Source organism: Cryptomeria japonica, chromosome 5, assembly GCF_030272615.1.
Source record: "Cryptomeria japonica chromosome 5, Sugi_1.0, whole genome shotgun sequence".
In the NCBI taxonomy this organism is placed as follows: Eukaryota; Viridiplantae; Streptophyta; class Pinopsida; order Cupressales; family Cupressaceae; genus Cryptomeria; species Cryptomeria japonica.
Window position 1 is genome coordinate 505,458,113 of NC_081409.1, and position 21,556 is coordinate 505,479,668.

Genomic DNA, 21,556 nt, shown 5'->3' on the forward strand with positions numbered 1-21,556 from the left:
TCATGTTAGTCGTGTCAGATGTAATGTTATAAGCACTTATTGTACATGGACTGTGGAATTAATATAGAGGCTGGTTATTTAATATATTTCCATTATGTTCTGTGCATTTATGTTCTGCATTTAACCGTTTACCCGAGAGGGCAAACAGATGTTGCTTCCAGGCTTAACCTTATGGAATTATATTTTAAGATCACTAAGATATCAGAGGAGTTCATGGTGATTCTTGAAACATTTTTCTCGGAAATAGAACCCCATCAATTGTATGAATTGGCGATTAGTGAAGGGAAGACACCATTCACTTGGGACCAGTTTAAGTAAGGAACTATGCTTTACTATGAGAACACCTTGACAAGGCATGTCTTCTTGCAACTTACCGATTTAAGCCAAAAATGGTCAGCTGAAAATTGTAATTCACAACATGTCAAGATGTTTACTAGAGCTCATGATTTGGCTGCATACAAATGGTTAGATCTTTACAGTTGAGGATTGAGTGAGAGCATTCAAGAAAAAATATACTTGTCTAAGAAGAAGAATCAGTACCAAGTCATTCGATGCATTTTTCTATTTGAGCTTTTTCTGTATCAAATTTTTATAATGAAAATGAGTAAATTGCTTTAGTGGTAATAAGTTTTAAATCTGCCAAACATTTTTGAAGACTGATTCTGTACCTCAGGTGCAAATATTTTCCCTTCTGGGTGACCTGCACTATGTTTTTGACTTTGCATATGTGAGAGCTTTACATTTTATAGGCAGTTGTACATGATCTTGAAGAAAAATGATCTGCATGCCTTTGCAAATAGGTAATGACAGTTCATATTTCTTGAATACATTTTCTGCTACACGATTAAAAATTGTGAAATTTTAACAAACATGGGTTAGAAAAAGAAATGTTATGTGATTAGAGTTGCACATGTTTGTGTGTTAAAAATATTTTTACTAGCCACATCTTCTGCTTATCTGCAAAAGCAGTTTGACTCCAACAAAACTACAATTTGCCACCCTTTGTTTATATGTTTATTTGAGTAAGAAGTTAGAATATTGGATGGAAGCACTTTTCATCTTTATTAACAGTTTCAATATATATTCTAGATCAACTCAAGATTCATTTCAAATGCTTTGCTTGCTCAGGCCTACATTCTGATTGGTTTCAAAACTTGGTACCTGAGTGGTGATCTTTGTAGACTATGACGTATTGTGCTTTTACTAAATTTCTAATTATCATGATTAAGTGGAAACATTTTGCAGGTTGCGGACAAAACATCTGGGTTAACTGCTTCACAAGTGCAGTTGGTTCCACTTTCATTGCAATTCACTGCCCTTGCTGGAAGGACTGTTGATGAGGAGGAACTGTTCAGTATTTATGGGTGGCTTGTGGTTAGTAACATAACACTTCTCTTCCATGCTTTAACCCTTACTTTTTGCTATAGAAATGCTTGGCCAAAGCTAAAAGCCCATACAAGACTACCAAAAGAGTAGAACAGAGTTGCTATTTTTTTTCTTGAATTAGAATGCAAAGCTAAGAAACATGGGATACCAATGAGAGCATCTGTTTTTCTTGAATTTACAGATTTTCCATAGGTGGTTTCTTGTGTTATTGCTTGAAAGGAGCTAATATTAGTCTAATGGTTGTGCCTGCAAGAGTTTGTATTGGTGTCATGTTGATGCTCATATGAGCAAAAATATTTGTAAACAATTATAAATAAAAAAATAAAAATATTAACCGACTTAGATTGTAGATGAATTTTTTTCAGTTGTACAAATTGATGCACGCTACAATAGACACTGTCCCAACTAATGGGACTTATACTTGGAATAACAGAGGGAATGGATTTACAAATATAGTGGAAAGTCTTGACCACTTCCTTGCTTCTGCATGTTGGCTTCATCGCCCACTCCTTTCGACTTACCATATCCGATCTATTCAGATTTTCTACCACTTTAGGTGGTCTTAAACATCACAGAGGAATAACAAACACCAAAATGTCAGTTTAGGTTTGAAAAATGTGGTTCAAACAACCAGATCTGAAAGAATTATTTCGTAGTTGGTAGATAGAACCAAGACTGATCAATGGCACCAAGATGTACACATTCCACAAAAGATTCAGTAACTAAAGAAGTTAAAAGTATGGAATAAGGAATCGTTCAAGAATATACTTCGAGAAAAAGAAAGAATAGAAACAAAAATAGAGAATTTGAGTGAGACGATTATTTGAGATGGGATGACACAGATCCAATTCCTTGAAGAAAAACATAGATTGGCCGTGTATGGGGAGATACTTGCACGGGAAGAGTGTTATTGTGGCCCAAAATTGTGTGAGACATGGCTCATGGAGGGTGACCTCAACATGAAGCTCTTCCATGACATAGTGAAAATTAGAAGGGGTCAGAATAGGATAACAAAAATTCACAGGGCAGATGGTAGTTTGGTTAAACACATCTTAGAAATACAAGGGACACAAATATCCTTCATTGAAAATCTCCTTGGTGAGAATGATGCTTCAGAACCTCTTCAAAATGCTTTCAGAAACTCAATTCTACATCTGGTTATAGCAGGTGACAATGCCTTTTTGGAATTCCTCTTTTCCTACGAAGAAGTCAAAACTGCCACCTTCCAACTCCATCCAAACAAGGTGCTTGGGCTCGATGGCTTCTTGACGCTTCTTTTTCAAACATGCTGGGATTTTATATGAGCAGACATATGGGAACTTGTGGAAGAATCACAGAAAAAATTGAAGATGCTCAAGGATCTCAACAATAGCAACATTGTTCTAATTTAAAAAAAACTTGATTGCTTGTCATTTGCAGAGTTCCGATCAATCTCCTTATGCAACACCATATACAAAATTGTTTCAAAGGTTACGACCAATAGATTAGAAACGATACGGCCCTTATTGATCTCATAGGCTTAAAGCAGCTTTGTCCCTGAAAGAAAATATTGTTGACGGTATATCATTATTGCCCATGAAGTGATCCATTCAATAAAAAAGCTTAACCTTAGAGGAATGATATCAAAATTGGGTATAAGTAAAGCTTACGATGAAGTAAGATGGAGATTCCTGATCAAAATAATGGAAGAGCACAAATTTGGAAAGAAGTGGCTTAGTTGGGTATTCGATTGCATCTTTACATCCAGATTCTCTATGATGATCAATGGTGCTCCATATGGTTTCTTTGAAGTGGCAAGGGGGCTAAGGCAAGGCGATCCCTTATCCCCTGCCTTTTTGTACTAATGGCGAATGTGCTTGGCCGAATCTAATGTCCCCATTTTTACACCTTCCAATTGTGATATGGTTGGCATGTTCTTGGATGTTTCCAATTTCTTAGAGAATGTTTTGGAGTTGTCTAACATTTTCTGGGGTGATTTTGGGCAACTGGTCTAAGACTTACTATTTTTAGTTAGTTTCGACACCGTTTGGCCAGTTGGGAGTTTGGGATGACGTACTATTTTTAGTAGTTACTATTAATGGTAACCACTATTTTCTGCAGTTGGTCATAGTTCCGTCTCCTCCTAGCTTCTAGAGCTCTTTTTGGTCACTTTTGCTCATACTTCCTATTTATAGTGAGTCGCAGGATGATAGTGGGTATCCTGGCTATTTCTGGATAGTCAATTATTGTAGAAGTTGATAGCGTCATGGCGACTGGAGTTTTATGGATGTTATATTAAGTAATGTTTGAATAATAAAGTTAAATTAAATATGTAACTTTACATTATTTAATATGATAAAGTGTGTTTGTAAAGTTATTTTATAAAGTAATGTAAAGTTATTTTATAAAGTAATGTAAAGTTATTTTATAAAATATTAAAAGTCACTTTTAATTTAAAATGTACAAACCCTAATTAGTGTGTTGGGATGAAAGCAGTATAAAAGGCACTTGGGAGCTCTTTTGACATATATTTGGTTTATTTTATTTTTCTCTTTCAGAAGTTTGAGAGCTTTGGTTTTCATTAAGAGAAAATCTAAGGAGGAAAACCCTTAGAGTTTCTCGGTGGTTTAGATGAAAAACCAAAACCATCTTTGGAGTGGATTCATATAGGATTCACCACTGCGCTTCATTTTCAGACTGTTGGAGGTATTTGGCATTGAGAAGGAGCTGGAAATATCATTTATTTGCAGGTCTACAGCTGCTAATGTTTAGAGCACAAAATAATGGAAAATTATGGACAAATCTTATTTTGAAAGAAGCATTTTGAAGGATTCTTTAATGCAGATCGATTAGAGTTTGAAATCCATTCTTATTGGCTTTGTGGGTTTGAAATCAAGGCATAAGGAGGTTGATCACAACAAGGGGTTCATGCATGCATCTTGGGAAGGAATCATGGCTGTTATAACTCAGAAATCCATTATGGTTTATGGTGTGAGACACACAGTCATCTTCAGCTATTTGTAATCAGCATTTTTGAAGTGAAATTTGGCATCATTTTGTGACTATTTGCATCTAGGGTTTGAGCACTATCTTTCTGAGAGGAATTCACATCATCAGGGAAGAGACTATGGGAGTTTGAGAAGCTGTTTGTATTGATCTTCCCACAATTTCTCATATCAGACAATCAGTCTCCCACGATCACAGTCATTGGAGGCATTGTAATTTGTAACAGCTCATATATGTTATTAAATGATCATACTTCATACCTAAACCAAGAAGCTATTAAATGGGTATGTCATTTATATATTGTATGATCCCATCTTTAATTTGATAAGGTTTATCATTGGCTGTTGCAGTCTGATATTTCATATCAGACCTGAATTGTTTGTAATCAGACCTGACTATGCATCAATAAAGACCTTAAGGGGTTGTTAAGTAGTTGTATTTGTTATACAAGTTGTTTATTATATTTTCCATACTTTGGCAACTATATTTGTGAAAAAATACATACACTACAACTCAGAAAATTGCCTTAGACATCAGAAAATCAGATTGCATGCCACTTGTTTGACAAGTTGTCAAACTACCAAACCTGAAAAGATTAGGGCAGATCAGGGTGGGATATTACACCAAAGGATTTCATTCTTGACGGAGATAGGATAGTGGAAAGGAATTAGAATACTACATGATTTCCTATTGATTACTCATCAAATTTTTGCTGATGATACTCTTGTCTACGAGTCCTCAACAATCCACTAGTCAAAAGTTATATGAAATACCCTTGCGGAATATAGTCTGACCTTAGGACAGCAAATAAATAAGGAAAAGTCAAGGATTTTCTTTTCTAAGACAAGCAGATTGACATAGAGGAGATTAGCTATTATGCTAGGTTGTAATATCAAGCGCCTCCAGTCCACTTACCGTTGAATGCCATTGTTTGGGGGAGCAATAAAAAATAGTTTATGTATGGATAGTATTGGCAAATGCAAGATGAAGACTGAGAGTTGGAAAGGAAGGTTTCTTACTTTGGCTTGTCGAGTAATCATGCTTAACATCGTCATCACAGCGATACCCATTTGCATGCTATTATGCATTGAATTATCAAACAAAGCAGCTAAGGATATGAATGGCGTACAATGAAAGTTTCTATAGGAGGGACATGGTTAAAAGAAGCAAACATGTTGGCGGTGTGAACATTGAAGATATCTGACTGCAAAACACCGAGTTTGGAGCCAAACTCTCATGGAGAATTTTCGTCAATCCCAAGGCTCAGTGGAGCAAGCCTCTTTGAATGTAATATTTAGACGATGATGACCCAAGTGTATATTCACAATCGCCAATCCTTTGAGGAGCTCTTAGATCTGGAATTTCATCCTCAAATGTAGACCTACTTTCATGGATCACCTCACGTGGAAGATAAACAATGGCTTGTGCTGCTTCCTTTTGGTTTGATTCTTGAAATCTAAGATACTGGTTCTTCCCCTTTTGGCCTGGGTCTGGGTCCTGGTTCTCCTCGGGTTCTCGCAGGACCCATAGGGAACCCGACCATCTGGGAAGGACCTGCGTGGAACCCAGGTCGAACCTAGGAGGACCCGTGTAAACCCAGGCCCTTGGTTTCCCAAAAACGGGGCCCACAGGTCAAAAAAACAATAAAAAAACAATAAAAAGACTTTTTAAAATAGTTTTTTTATAATAAAACTCTAATTCGCCCCTTTATGACTTTTTAAAAAAGACTTGAAACTTGAATATTATCTTTTTTGCAAATTATGAATATGATATTAGACTTTAGTTATTAGTTTACTGATTACATTTGCGATATATGAATATTTATTGGCATTGGCAATTATGGATTTATGATTTATGATTTATGATTTATGTATGGAAAGTCACATTGTATATTTTATTTTTGTATGGATTGTATATATTGAACATATATATAATATATGGGTGTATATATATATATATATATATATATAATATTATATGGGTATATATATATATATATATATATATATATAAAATTAAAAAATATATATATGTACGGACGAACCCGTACCTGTACCCATGAATTATTATTTTTTGCCGAATCTGCGAATCCGTACCTGAACCGGTAACTTAGCTTGAAATGAATATGCATCACTTGCCAACATCTTGGGCTTGGAGGATGCCATTTGGATTACAAGGGACACATACAATGAGAAAGTACAAAACTACATCATTGTCTCCAATATGGATGGTTGTTTGGACTTTAAGTGGAAGGAATTCAGAATACTAAATGAGTGGATTAGAAAAACATTGGTGAAAGAACTTTGAAATTGAAGAATTCTCATCTCAAACGGTAATGGCTGACTTCTTTGGTGTGCGGCCAAATCTAGTAGGTACACCACCAAAATTGGCTAGGAAGTTATAAGTTGATAAATTAATGTGGGATTGTGGCCATAGTATCTCCATTGGGGATTAGATGTGTTGCCCAAGGTAGGTGTATTTGCTTGGACGACTACTCACAAACAAATATTAACAGAGGATAGTTTGAAAACAATTGGGGTTATTGGCCCCCATTGGTGCCCACTATGTAAGGAGAGTGAGGAAAAAGTTAATCACCTCCTCGTCTAATGCATAATGTCACAAATGTGTTGATCGATGTTTAGCAACAAGTTTGGGTGGCAAGACCTGTTACCAAACTGATGAAGTATTTGAGGCTTGGGTGAGATTGCATAAAGGCTTTATATGGGTTGGACCATGGACGAAGGTGCTAACAACAATTGTTTGGCAGTTGTGGAAGGAAATGAACACTAGAATTTTTAAAGATAAAGAAATCTCGCTTGGTGTTATACTAAATAAAGTTGAAATTGGGATGTTTGAACACCGTAACATAAAAACTTAAGTTAGGAAGTATAAATTTTACTCATCATGGGACAATAGGATTCAAAAAGAATGATCACACCTAATAATGCCAAGAGGTGTTTCTATCAAACTAAACCTAATTGATGTATGGCTAAGTGGTCACTTCCACCAAGTGGAAGGATGTAGTTGAATTTTGATGGTTCTTGAAGGGGTAATCATAGGGCATCTAGGGATGGATATATAGTTAGAGACAATGTAGGCAAGCTAGTATGGTCTGGATCTGCCAAATTCCCAATAGACACCAACAATGATGTGGAGTTTGCACGCTCTCTATAAGGGACTTCGATTGTGCAAGAAAAAACTCTTAAGTTTATTTAAATTCTGTGATCAAGAGGATAGAAGAGATGAAGATATAGTCTGGAATTAAATTTGAACTGCAGTAGTGTGAATGAAAGGAAGCACAACACTTATTGATTTCAGTATTGTGTTCCTCCTTATTGTATGTGTGTTATATATATGTGGAAGAGGGGTTAAGTAGTGAAGAGATATGTCTTCCCATGTGGGAAGACACATCTCTTCCCTACGTGCCACTCATCATCCGTTAACAACATAGCCCGATAACAATTTAAGATCATCGCTGATTGTGAGGAACACAATTATGAATCGCTTATCATAGCCCGTTAACATGAAAGGGTGTGACCGGTCAAACATCATAATTCAGTTTAGATTTTATTATTGATTTGTTAACATATATACTAATAGTTAACATGTAATCAATGTAACGGAATTATGAAATTGTACGACAGACGTTATATGAATTAACAAAAACACTTACATCATATAGATATTGAGGGAGACTCGGTTGACAAAATAAGGGCTATCTTGACAAGAAAGGCGTTAGGGTGGGAGTTCTCAATGTGGATTGAGAAAATTTATTATATTTGGGGGCTATTGAGGGGTATACTCTCAAACATGTGTATAGAGAGGCAAATGGCTTGGAATACTTCCTATCCATTTACGACATTGATCAACAAATGGAAGTCATATTATCAAATAAGAGGCAGGCTTGGAGTAGTTTGCAACAACTCATTGCCAAAGAAATGATGGACACCAAGAAGTAGAGTACATAGGTGAAAGCAATTGCTATTTCCTTAGTGGACTTTCTATAGGAATTGACAGACACGGTCTTGAAAGTTCACACACCATAATTGGCAAAGAGATTGTGGTATCCTTGACAAGACATGGCCAATGGAAGACTGATTGTCTTGGCGGCTCAACTCACATATACCATTATAGATAGAGCATAATATTGGGTATATCTTTGGATATGTAATCCCACTGTGGGATTACAGTGTCAGAATTTCCTGCTGAACAAAATTTCCCATGGATACTACAGGAAAATGTAAGATCTATCAAAAGGGCCATTGTATCTTTTATTGCCCCATATAACAATGATGAGGAAGGCAAATAAGCCCAACAATTGACATCATAATCATTGCATGCTGTAGATTCCATGCATGCAGCAAGAGCTCTTGGCGCAACATAGGTGCATCTTCAAGATTAAGGATCCATCTCTTGAGCCCACCATTCAAATGGTAATTGGCACGGGAAAGCTAGAATCTGGGAACATCCATGATGGCAGAATTGTTGATTATTTCCTCTACATAGCAGTGATGACTATTGTGTGGATAGTGATAGGCAAAATCATGGCTGCCAAGTTGCCCAAGAAGAACTTGGTTATGAGGCTATTAGTGCCATATCAGTTTTCGACAAATTTCTGAATCATGGACACTTATGTGACACTGTGGACTGCAAAATGGTAGAGGAAGAACAAAAAGCTTGCAGAAGCCATTGACTTGCTTGTGAATGCTTCTCCAAGAAGAATGTTCAGCTGTTTCTGGACTTCACATTGCAAATCATGGTCTATTTACTAAAGCCCAAATAGACAAAATGATGGAGACAAAATGATGGAGTTAGCCACTAGTTTGATAACTATCTATATGTTCAAACCAAAATAGTGGCCATGCATTTAATACACTAACATGCAGTTTTTTGTTTTAAAACAATGAAAGGGAGCTACCCTCTTGGTAGCAGTTTGCAAAAAAAAAAAAAAGAATTTATGCTTTTTAAAAAAAAAACATATTCTTTTTAAAACAATTTAACTGTTTTTAAGCTGCTGAGTTTTCACCGAGTCAAAATTTTTCTGCCATCCAAGCACTCTTTGAGTTTGAGTCTTGAAACTATGATGCCTATTTCTTGAGTTTGATATTGATAAAAACATATATGACCTAATCTGCCCTTAATCTTCAATAATACACTATTGACCAACTCCACTAAGCATTAGACATGTCCATCAATCCTTAATTTAAAAAGAACTTTGGAAAACATGAATTTCCCTTTCTGTAAACATATGGAGTCTTCTGTGGACATATTATTGTCAAATAAGCCATAATGAACTTGATCTGTTAGCACTATTGAGAATACAAATAGATTGAAACTTACATTGCACATAATACTAAAACACAGTCTCTAATTATATTATGCAGGAATGAATGTGTACATTGATTTGAATGGTCTCTATAAAGGCTCAGGATAGAACTACCCTACCTGAAATTTCCCATTCAACCATCCAAGCTACATTAACAAATTATTAATAAGGTACTACTTACAAAGGGGTGCGTCATAAGCAGAAATATGCCCCAACAATACACATAAAAATAAAAAATAAAACCCAAATTTTGGATAACATGATCCAATAGAAGAATGTGGATTTTCTCATTTATTTTTTTCCTTTTGTTTGCTTAAAGGGTTAAGTGTCTCCTTGGTAGTTTAGAAATATTATTTGTGTATTTTGTTTCTTTGCTTGAGGACTGCTTGTTTGGAAATTCTAATATACTATTTTGTTGGGCTTACTCTCTTAAGGCACAGCTGAATGAATTTTATTGAATGCTTGTACTTTTTGTCTTGTAGAGTACAGTATGTTAGGGAGTTAGAGTTTCAACGAGTGGAACAAATTGTAAAATATAGTGTGATTGTTTACTTAGTTATGTGGATCTACATATTCCTTTGTAAATTTTTGGTGTGTATCACAAGATGTGGTAGTTAAAGCACATTTTAGCTGTCTTCTGTGATGGTTTGCTAAGAGTAAAAAGGTGAATCTAGCCTACTGAAAAAGGCACTTGCCTTTAGGACATTATTAATGGAGAAACGCACCCTCATACTCTATCTGATTTTCATTATGTTTATGCTTGTCCTTTGTTTGATTAAGAAAATCATGTTTCTGGATTTCTGGTTTAAAGTTTTGAATAAAATAAAGTAACTGTGGCCTTTTTGTGTTCCGATATTTTGAATTGTTTTGGGAAACATAAAATGGACATAGGTTGAATGCCCAATACATTATTCGTAAAGGGATTGTACATTGAGATGTTTGTGTACATTTGAGTTCACCTTTGAAGTTGATTCTTCACTGATTTCACTGTTGAGTGTAATGTCCCTGTTAAGTGGTTGAGGTGTTATGGATGTGTGTATTTATCTTGTTGGATTGAGTTTTTGTGTCTGTAAGATTTACGTCAACGAGTAGGGTGATTTGTGTTTATTTAACCGTTATAAGTGGCTGCATGCCTATGTGCGTGAGTGTCTTCTAGCACTTGCACAATGTTTGTCATAGTGTGTGATCTATAGAAGAATGTCATTGGCATAGTGTGTACACATACGATAAAGGTTTTGGATTAATGATAATTTGTTATGCCACTCTTTAAATATTTGTTTCTTTTTGTAATTTTTAATGTTTGGCATATATGTCAAATTGCTATTATGATGTGGTTTCTTAAAACAATTGTATATATTTTTCCTAAATTCAGCTTTATATTTTTTGATTGGTTCATCACTCTCTTTTAATCTAATCATATGTTGATTGGGTTATCTGTTTGTGTGTTTCTTATAATAGACCATAAGTGGTGTAATCCCATCATGGTTGAAGCAAAGTAAGTGGATGAAGAAGTTGAATGAAGCACTCATAGATCGGCTAGGCTTGCGATTAACCAAGGAAGATATGCAATCAACAGTTGAATTAATGGAACCGTATGACATGATAAACCCTGGATTGGAGCTTCAAAGCCCTCCAATTACTGTAAGGATATTTTCTATTCAATTTGGCTTGTATATGGTTGCAGCTGATATTTCCTTTAAAATTTATAAGGTTTTTGTCTCTTTTAGTAATGTTCACTTTTTTCCTTTGTGTTAGCTCAATATCTGTGGAATTTATGTGTACTGGTTTTAGACTATGTTATTTCATAATAAATTTAGAGAATCTGGAAGTGTAAGTTTTCAATAGATATTATAAAATTCTTGTCAATTACATTTAAATATTTTATGAATGCTCAATATTTAGAACTGAGTGTATTTGAATACTTTTGGGGATCTTCTTCGTTCCTGTTTGAAGGTAGAGGGAATCATGGTAAATTGAATTAGTAAGGTGGTTTTGGGGGAAGATTAAGTAGGTAGATCATAATATGATTAGATAGCATTTTGTCAGTGGTAGCTTCTTTCTGCTTATTCATGAGGTCAATTTCTTCTTGTAGCTTTTACTTTGCCATAGATAATCAATGGGCTGCTATAACAGTCAAATAGGTATATGCTATATATCGCAAGGCTTAAGACTGATATGTCCATGAATATGAATTATAAAGCTTTGGAAGGAATTCATCCATTTTGTTGATGACAATCTAGTACCATAATTGGGGGATTGTAATGAAAGGGCTGTACAAGTCTATCCCGCCCAATCAAGAGATATACATTGTGGCAAACAAGTAGGTGTATGTGATAAGGTTGGAAGAACTTAAACAGCCAACACGTTTTGGCTGTTTAGGTGGGAAGAAAGCCCCAGTTAAAGCACATTCCATGTCTTTAGTTTCAGCTGATGAGAACTATTTGAAGCATTCCTTGGTTAGTGCAGGAAAGAGTTGCTCGAGCATGGGCACAAGAGATGGCATTTAATATGAGACGGTAAAGAACTAGTTGGTAATAGCAGCAATGTGATAAAGAGTTTAAAATGTTTTGAAATTGTACAAAAATGTCACAAAAAGCCATTCTGATTAAATGTGTCTTTTGAAAGAGTGAGTGTGAATAAAGAGATTTTTTTGATCTGAGCTCTTTTTGTTTGAAAGTTAAGAAGAAAGAACAAAAGGAAATTGCTATTCAAATGCTTTAATTGTGGAAAAGTTGGACACTTAATTAAAAATTGTCCATATTTAAGGGAAAGTGATAGTGATAAAGAAGAAGAGCCTTATTCAAGGAAGGAAAACAAATTTAGTCAGAAATATGATAAGAACAAGAAGAAGACTTATGACTACAAGAAGAACCTTTATGCATATAGAGATTATAGCTCATCCGACGAGAGTGATTGGGATAGTTATAAAGTGGAAATGCTATTCATGGCATTTGAAACAGAAGGGAATATACAGAAAATGATGACAAGGAAATTAATCTCCTACATGAAGATGAAAAGATCGATCCTAATCTTGTAGATGATGACGAAGATAGCTTTGAAGAAGAGCTCTATTGTGTCATAGATGAAATCGAGAGACATAGGAAGAAGATTTTAAAATACAAGCACCTATTCCAAGACGAATGCAAAAGACCAAATCTTTTGAAGAATTAGAAAAGGCAGTCACCAATTTGAAAGTTCAAATTGAGGAAGCAAAGAAAATTGAGGAAGAAATCAGATCACTACTAAAGGTGAAGGAGGAAACATGTGAAGAACTGGAATCTAAGATTGTTTCTCTAAGAAAGGAATTAGAGAAGTTAACCATCAAGATAAACGCAAACCTCAAATTTGAAAAGAGTTCCAAAATTCTGGGAGATATTATTATAGCCAAATATCATCATCAAACAAAACAGGACTAGGTTAAGAAGAAAAACAGAAGGCAAAGGAAGAAGAATCCAAGGTGTCATTAAGAGAGAATAATGAAAAGAAGCCACGGAGTTATGCTAATGCACTCAAAACTCCTATCAAAGGAGATTGTAGAAAATCAAGGGAAAATCATGCTGCACCAAAACCAATTGCACACCAAAAGAACAAGAACACCTTCAAGACATTCCTACCATAAGGGCAAGTTCACATAACCAAGTTCCATCATCCCTTCATTGATTATTGCTTCACATGCAATGACTTTGGTCATAAAGCAATAAATTGTAGGACTTATATAAGGAATTTTGGTTGGAACACGAATAAGAACATTCCTAAGGTTGATAATAGGAACTACAATTCTTTTGCTCCCCTTCTTTACAATGTTGAATGCTATAAATGCAACAATTATGGGCACACAACACATTTTTGTGGAACCATCTTTGTAGATCCCCCAAAGCAAGATAAAATGAAAGGCACCCTTGTGGTACAAAAGGTGAAGAATTCAAAGGTATGGAGAAAGAAGAAAGAATATAGAAGAGAAAGATCCATGTTGATGCAAACTGCCTTACATGCTCAAGATGATGGAGAACAATGCTATGTAGATAGTGGTTGTTCATGTCACATGGCTGGTGAAAAGAGTAAATTCCTCAAATTGAAGAACATAGATGGAGGAATTGTGAGTTTTGGAGATAATGTTACAACCACTATTGTTGGAAAAGGAACTATATGTCTAGACAATGGAAAAAAAGAGATAACCAATGTCTTGCATGTCAAATGATTAAAGCACATTCTTATTTCATGCAGAGGGATGCAAAATCAAGAAGGAAGGAAGATTTATAGAAGAGGCATATAGGACACCCAATATTTCTACATCATAAATGAAAATAGTGGCAAGAAATGTTTTCTCGCAAAAGAAGATGAAAGTTGGCTTTGACATAGAAGGATGAGGCACATCTACTTTGAAAATCTTGTCAAAATTAGCAATACACAAGCAGTAGGATATATGCCAAGAATCTCTAAACCTTAAAATACCACTTGTAATCATTGCCAACTAGGGAAGCAAATAATAGTCACCTTCAAATCAAAGGAGTATTCAGCATCCAAGCCATTAGAGCTTGTCCATATAGATCTTTGTGGACCAACATGAATGAAAAGTATGCTAGGTGAAATATACTGTATGCTACTAATAGATGATTACTTTAGATTTGCTTGGGTCACATTTTGAAGGAAAAATGTAAAGCACTAGAAAAGATGAAGATATTTAAGGCCTTAGTAATGAAATTGGATTGAAAATTAAATGGCTAAGATCAGAGAGGGGGTGAGCTCACCTCTAAAGAATTTGAGGAATTTTATGAAACACGTGGGATTAGGAGACACTTCTCAGCTACAAGAACACCACAACATAATGGAGTTGTAGAAAGAAAAAATAGGACAGAACAAGAGATGTCAAGGACCATGCTTAATGAGTTCAAATTATTTGATTCATTTTGGAGAGCAGTACATACAACAGTCTACATTTTAAATAGAGAACAAATCAGACTCGGTCATCGTGTCAGATTTGTAATCAGCATTCTAGCAGATTGGTGACTAAAATCATAACAGAATCTGGATGAGAAATTGATATTGAAGTTGGTGCCTGTAGTAGGTTGGTGCCTACAAAATTTGTAGAAAGAAGATTAATAAAAGCAATATTTTTGCCATGGATTTCTCCTGCAGGGGTTTCCACATAAATTGTTTTGCTCATAATTTGATTTTACATATGTGCTAATTTTGATTAAATCTTGAAGTGATTCTACATGTTTTAAAAGGTAAAAGAATCTTAGAATATTGTTATATTGATTCACCACCCCTCTCTATATAACTGCGTGCTCATCAATGTAGATCAGTGAACATCTAACAAGATCATACTACCTTCCTTGACTACAAGAAGCCTCTTTGAAATGCTCAATGGTTGCCAAGAAGAACATAAATATCCATAATCACTAACAACTAACTCCTAACAATGACTCACAAGTTGACAAGTAAATAACACACTCAGGTACAACCACATTAATGAAACATAGCAAAAGGCATTCTATACTAACTATAGTTTTCAATTTGTTGTGTTATGTACTGGGTTGTGTTGAACTTGGAGGGAAGAGGTGGAAAAGGAGCAAGCAATGGAGTGAAAGTGGGAGGTAGATGCATGGAAGTGTGAAGATAGTTGAAAGCAAGTTGGTGGTGCTAGTGTTTTTATTTATCCTTTTTAGGATAATGCAAAATGGAATGTGTAGAATAGAACTTTCCTTCAAATTGGAAACTGAGTTTCCCTTGTTATAAAAACTAAACTAAAATTCTAGAACAGTAAACAGACTAAAACAACTCCATGTTTATGTTCTTAGGTACGTGTAGAAGGCTCCGACAACTCTTCCACATACAAATGATAAATTTCATATTTTATGACCACAACTAGGAACCTAACATTTGATTGCTCAAACATGCACACTCTCTAGATAAAAAGTCAACACTAGAAAGTGGGTAAACACTATAATTGAATTGGAGATTTGAGACAAGACTTTATAAATTAAGTACTAGAGAATTGCTTACAAAGCTACAACTACTCAAACTAGTAAGTGCCACAATTCAAAGCTTGCAATAATTACTAATCTATACTTGTTAGAAATTAGGATCTTAGAATAGTAATCATTATAAAAAGATATAAATAAATAAGATGATACAAACATAGTGTACACATTACATAAGATGTACATTGGGAAAACCCTTTTGGGTAAAAGAAATCCACAAAGCATCATTTTATTAAAACACTTACAAAATATAGTCTATAATAAAATAGACTTGAACTTGGCGAAACTCCTCCAATATTTCAACATGGCCAATAATACCTCTTGTGCATAGTGATGTAATTCACTATCTATTTCCAAATTCACACATCCCTTTAATGAGAAGGAACCTGCTTAAATATAGGAGGAAGGGTGACTTCACTAGTCACCTTTTCAATAACCCCCATTCACAAATAGCTAATAATCTAACATTATTAGATTATAATTATTTCAAGTGGGATTTGCTTATAAAGCATATAAGGGATACGCTTATAAAGAATATGATAAATAAGGTTTTATAATCTTATATTAGAACATTACATAAATGTTATAAGGGTATGGCCCCTAATAATATTGTGCTCTAACACTCTCCCTTAATGTTAATAGGGGGCATTGCATGTCAATTTCCATAAAAGAAAAAAATTAGTACCCCAGTAAAGTAGGTCTTCTTTGATAGTGATAAACAGGGACACAAATATATGCCAACATGAAGATCATGCATCCCGGATTACATGAAAGTCATCTTGTCATAATTTATAATTCTAGTGTTTTAAAAATGATGCTACAAGGTCTTACAAAAAATTATATTGGAAATGCTGACTCCTTAAATTAGCCCCTCCTAAGGTTCATTGCATGGTGCCTATAGGACTTAATACAACGTCTTTAGAAGTGGAAGATTTACGAGGAGAAGAATTTACAATATGCCTATAGGACTTTAGCACAAATTTGCCAGTAGGACTTACTAATGCCTACCTGCAGTATTTAAAACCAAAATGGACTTACATATGCCTACCTGCAGGCTTAAAGGACTTACTAATGTCTATATATGTCTTATTTTATGCCTAATGGGACTTATATATGCCCACCTGTAGGATTTAGGCACTAGGTGGTGTCATTGACATGCACACTTCCCCTCAATGGCATCACGTAAGGCCAAGCATTGATTTGAATTTGGAGTATATAATGCCTAAAGGTCTTATGCCTATTAGGTCTTACATCTAGGTTTTAGCCACTAGGTGGTGTCATGTACACTCACCCTGAGTGGCATCACCTAAAAACCAATGATCGCATAGAGGTTTTAATAAGTGATGGCTAAAATTCAAATATATAGCATCTGCCCATGATCTTCAAAGTGTCTTTATTATGAATGCTTTCACTTTAGTGGGGTGCCCATGATCTTCAAAGTGCCTTTATTATGGAGTGCTTTCACTTGAGTGAGGTGCCCATGATCTTCAAAATGCCTTTATTATGGAATACTTTCACTTGAGTGAGGTGGCCATGTTCTTCAATGTGCCTTTATTATGGAATACTTTCACTTGATTGAGTTGCCTATGATCTTCAATGTTCATTTTGATCTTTAGAAATGATATTCTTTGGAAAAAGAGTAAAATATCTTTGTAATGTCCCCTTTTTCGGATGATATGGTTTATGATTGGATTAGCCTATTATTGGCCCTCGTAGGATAAGACTGACGATTAGAGGGTTCCAGTTGGCAGTGCAGAAGTCTTATTCCCATTCCGGAGGTTAGAAGTGTTTAGTACTGCTCTTTGTTTGGGCTCAGTTTCATATACTTACTATTTATAGTAAGTCAGGAGGTGATCGAGAGGGACATTTTCTATTTTTAGTAAGTCAGTGGGTTGGATAGAGGACAAAATGGTCAACTCCCCGGTGCAAACAAAATGAAGAAATATTGATTAATCATGGAGTTATGCTTATTTGATTATTAATAAAGTGATAACTTTATTAATAAATTTTATTATGAGGCCATTTAATGTTATATTATAAGTTATTATTATTTCATAAAGAAAGGGTCATACTCATCATTAAAATGGGGCCATGTTTTAATTAATTATTGAGCGCCTAGCCAAGAGGAAATTAAATGACATAAGTGCAAATATAAAATTATATTATTAATGATTTATTAGAAGATTCTAGATGGCCGACTTCATGAGGAGGAATTAAAAGTAAAGGAGGATTTATCCCACATTGAGTGTGGAGATTGATTTGGAGTTTGAGGAGTCTTTATAAACAAACCTTGTCTTCCTTCAAGAGGATGTTATGAGATTATTTCATTGAAGCTATTTCTCCATTGTTGCTGGAAATCAGTGACTGGATTGTTCTAAGAATGAAAACCCTTGGATTTCTTGGTGTTGGACGGAAACTCAAGCACCATTGTGAGGTGGTTTCACTCAGGAATCACTATGGAGTTTATTGCAGGTTCTTAATTCATGCTTTTAGCATAATGGCAGCTAGGGTCTGCACACAAATTCATATTATCAGCTGCATATTTATCCCAGAATGTTAAAGCAGGGTTTGAGAGCAAATTAAAAGGGCAACTGTTACAGATTGAAGACTCCTTAACAAGCAGACCTGTATTCTTCATTGGCAGCCATTGTTTATCAGATTTCAAGTTTTTCTTATTGCTGCTACAGTAACACGTGAACAGTAAAATGCTACAGTACTTTGGCATCAAGGAGTGCTCATTGCATGACTTAATGCTGCCACCTCTTCATCGGATATGGGTGCTTATTTACACCAGGTTCTTCATGTCTTTTAGATGTAGTTTGCATTGTCATATCAGTCATAATAGCTTGCTGTAGATGCACGTTAGTTTACATGCCAAGTGTTTGTAAAAATGCTACTTGGCTGTAGGTATGCATTTTATCTCTGGAACTCATGTATTTGCATTTGAAAAGAGTAAAAACAAGTGCATTTCATTCTCATCTCATTGTTGGATCTTTTGACATTCATTTCAAAGCATTTGCATCATTTCTACTTGATTTTAAGAACATACACAGCAAACTGAAATTCCTAACAGCAAGCTACAACTTCGCATACAAAGTGTTTGACAATATTCCTTGGGGTTCAAATAAGCAAAACAGGGTCAAATTCGCCAAGGGATATTACAATATTCAAGTAAGATGGTACTTTCACATGTATCCAACATAACTCTTCCACAAATCTTCAAAGCCATATTGATTGTTCAAGAGCTACTTTCATATTTCGCCCCTTTTGGTTGAAAGACATAAAAGATAGCCTTCTTATTAAAGTATTGCACCATCCATGTAATAGCACTTGCATCATATGTTTTGAAGGCATAATCTCGCCAAAGAAGCACAACTATAGTTAGGAACATAGTGATCAATTAAACTTGGTTCTTGGTGCAAAGAATTTTTTTTTATAAATTTGTCATTTGCTAGAGATCATCTAGTATTCAAGAAGACCAACATATATTTTCATTAGCATAAGCACGAATAATTAATAAAGTAGACATGCTACTACATATAGTAATGATCCATAAAACAATTAAGCAACGGGTGAGCTATCCTTTCCAGGTTCACTCCCCGGACAATTTATTAGGGTGATAGCCACCTATTAAGAAGGTGAATTTCCACGCTTTTAAGTACAAAACAATCATCCTACTTAATAAAATTCAGAGAGTAATAAAAAATCTCTTAGTAATTTCATCAGATATGATTGATATATGTCAATGACTATTCATATACCTATATGAGGTTGGTGGTTTTTAAATGTTTTTCGCTTTGATCTCCAAAAAAAGACACTAGAGGTCTTAAGCTGATTAAAGAAGAATTATCATGTCACTATAAATTGTTGCCATGTTGACATCATAATGTGGGCCATTGAGCATACATTTTAACTGCATATTCTGCTTAAAAGAATTATAATACTCATATCAAAAGAGATTTAGAGCTCCATGACTACTATGTTTTTAAAGTAGATGATCCTTATATCTCAATTACAAGATTAGAGGACATTAGGATGACTACCATCAGAAAATTCATCTAGATCTTCACTCTAAGAGTGGGCAACAAGAGGAAGCAAAGTACATTTAAACTACCAAGTGTTAAAAAAGAATAGCTCTTACATGAGTCTAATTGTCAATTGGATGGTAAGGATTCTATCCTTGATGTTTCTCTCTATCATAGTAATTCATTTTTGCATTGATAAAGAATGCCACGTGATAATTAAAGACCTCTTAGATATATATGATGATAAAAATGGGTACATCTCAATTATTGTCCAATTTTCTTTTAGTAAGAAATTCATGTGGACAAGCAAACTACAGTCTATCATGAGTTACTATTGTAATCAAAATGATTTACAAGTTGAAGATGAAAGGAGATCAATTGGTGGTTATTTTACAAGAATTTAGAATCTTTTTAAAGGCATAAACATTTTGAGGAGATGTGATGGTAGTTATATAGCTATCTTATAGTCACATTCATCATCCTTGTCATTGAAAGAGAAACAAGGATAGAAACATGTTTTTAAAAAATTACACCATAAATTTTTAATCAAGTGTCTCTAATGTATATTAATGTTTTTTATATATTTGGTGGTAATAGTGATAAGGAGATCATAATATGAATAAGTTCGGGGAGATACAGAGATCTCAAGACTCTCTCAATGAATTAATCCCCTGAGCTAAATTTCTATGAAATAGCCTTGAAAGCAATCATAAAACTCCCAATAACTATTAAAGTGTGCATAATTATACTAATGAGCTTCAAAGCAGTGTTTTCCAAATGGACAAGGATTTGCATGATGGATATTTCACATATTAGTCTCATCTCCTATTGTTTATAGTGAAATGCACATTGTTGATAGCCCAATATGACACATCATCCTAGGACAAAAATGCCATCTAGCTTTAAGTGCTGGTTACCTTTTTGAATTACATTATGCTGATTATAACAGATATGTATTCCCTTCCATTATATGCTCAAGACTTGATTCAAGGTAGTATGAAAAGATAGATTTTGTTGGACAAAAGATCATCAAACAGGTAAAGACCTGAGGTAAATGTACCGTATTAGAAATTGCTTAAGGTTGCAAATTTATGGAGAATGCCACTAGTTGATTAGAGATCACCAAATGTGCAATGGCTTTATTTAATGGTATTTTAGCCTGACAAAAGCAATATTGAATGGAAGATAAACTATCAAAAAAGGTGAGAAATCTCCATTTAAACATCACTTCATTTCAGTTGCAAACACAAAGAAACTAATGTCATCTTAATATTCCAATGGATTGATATATTATTAATGGTTCAATTGACATATAGAGAGAATAGCTTTCATTGATTGTATTTTAAACAAGCAAATGACTCTAGATGTGTAAGGGAATCAAATAAATCTGCACTAGTAAATAATAATAACCCTACTCCTGCAAGTTACTACAGTCAACTCAAATGACCTGATCCGCGCATGGTAAAAATACAATTGAGACAACTTCTTTCCTACACATTGTTGATCATTATTTTGTTCTCTAAGACGATTCTTGACGTTCATAGGGTTTATTAATAAAATGAAAATTCTTTTCGCTCCAGATATTTGCATTAACCTTCTCTGCTTCATTTCGAGAAGTCGACATAGTGTTTGGCTAAAAGATACCGATTTGGCTTTTAGACAAGCTAGCTCCTATTCTAGTCTCTCAATATCATCCTTGTAATGTTCAAAGTTGATCACTGTCTACAAAGGTTGTGGCCATTTCTTTTGCTGTGCCATTATATGCATCATTTGTAGATATACACGTCGCACAATTTGTAATACATCTCATTCGTGGGTTGCTTTTACTCACACCTATTTTTAGTAGTCAA

General features: G+C 34.7%; 1 protein-coding gene across 1 annotated transcript in view; it reads left to right on the forward strand.

The window, feature by feature from the left end:
* LOC131064883 (probable inactive ATP-dependent zinc metalloprotease FTSHI 5, chloroplastic) overlaps nucleotides 1-21,556 on the forward strand; it is a 275,944-nt gene that overhangs the window by 130,576 nt on the left and 123,812 nt on the right. Inside the window, exons 11-12 of the mRNA XM_057999211.2 lie at nucleotides 1,246-1,374; nucleotides 11,156-11,338. Of these exons, the coding sequence (XP_057855194.1) occupies nucleotides 1,246-1,374; nucleotides 11,156-11,338 (312 nt within the window). The remainder of the gene's footprint in view (nucleotides 1-1,245; nucleotides 1,375-11,155; nucleotides 11,339-21,556) is intronic.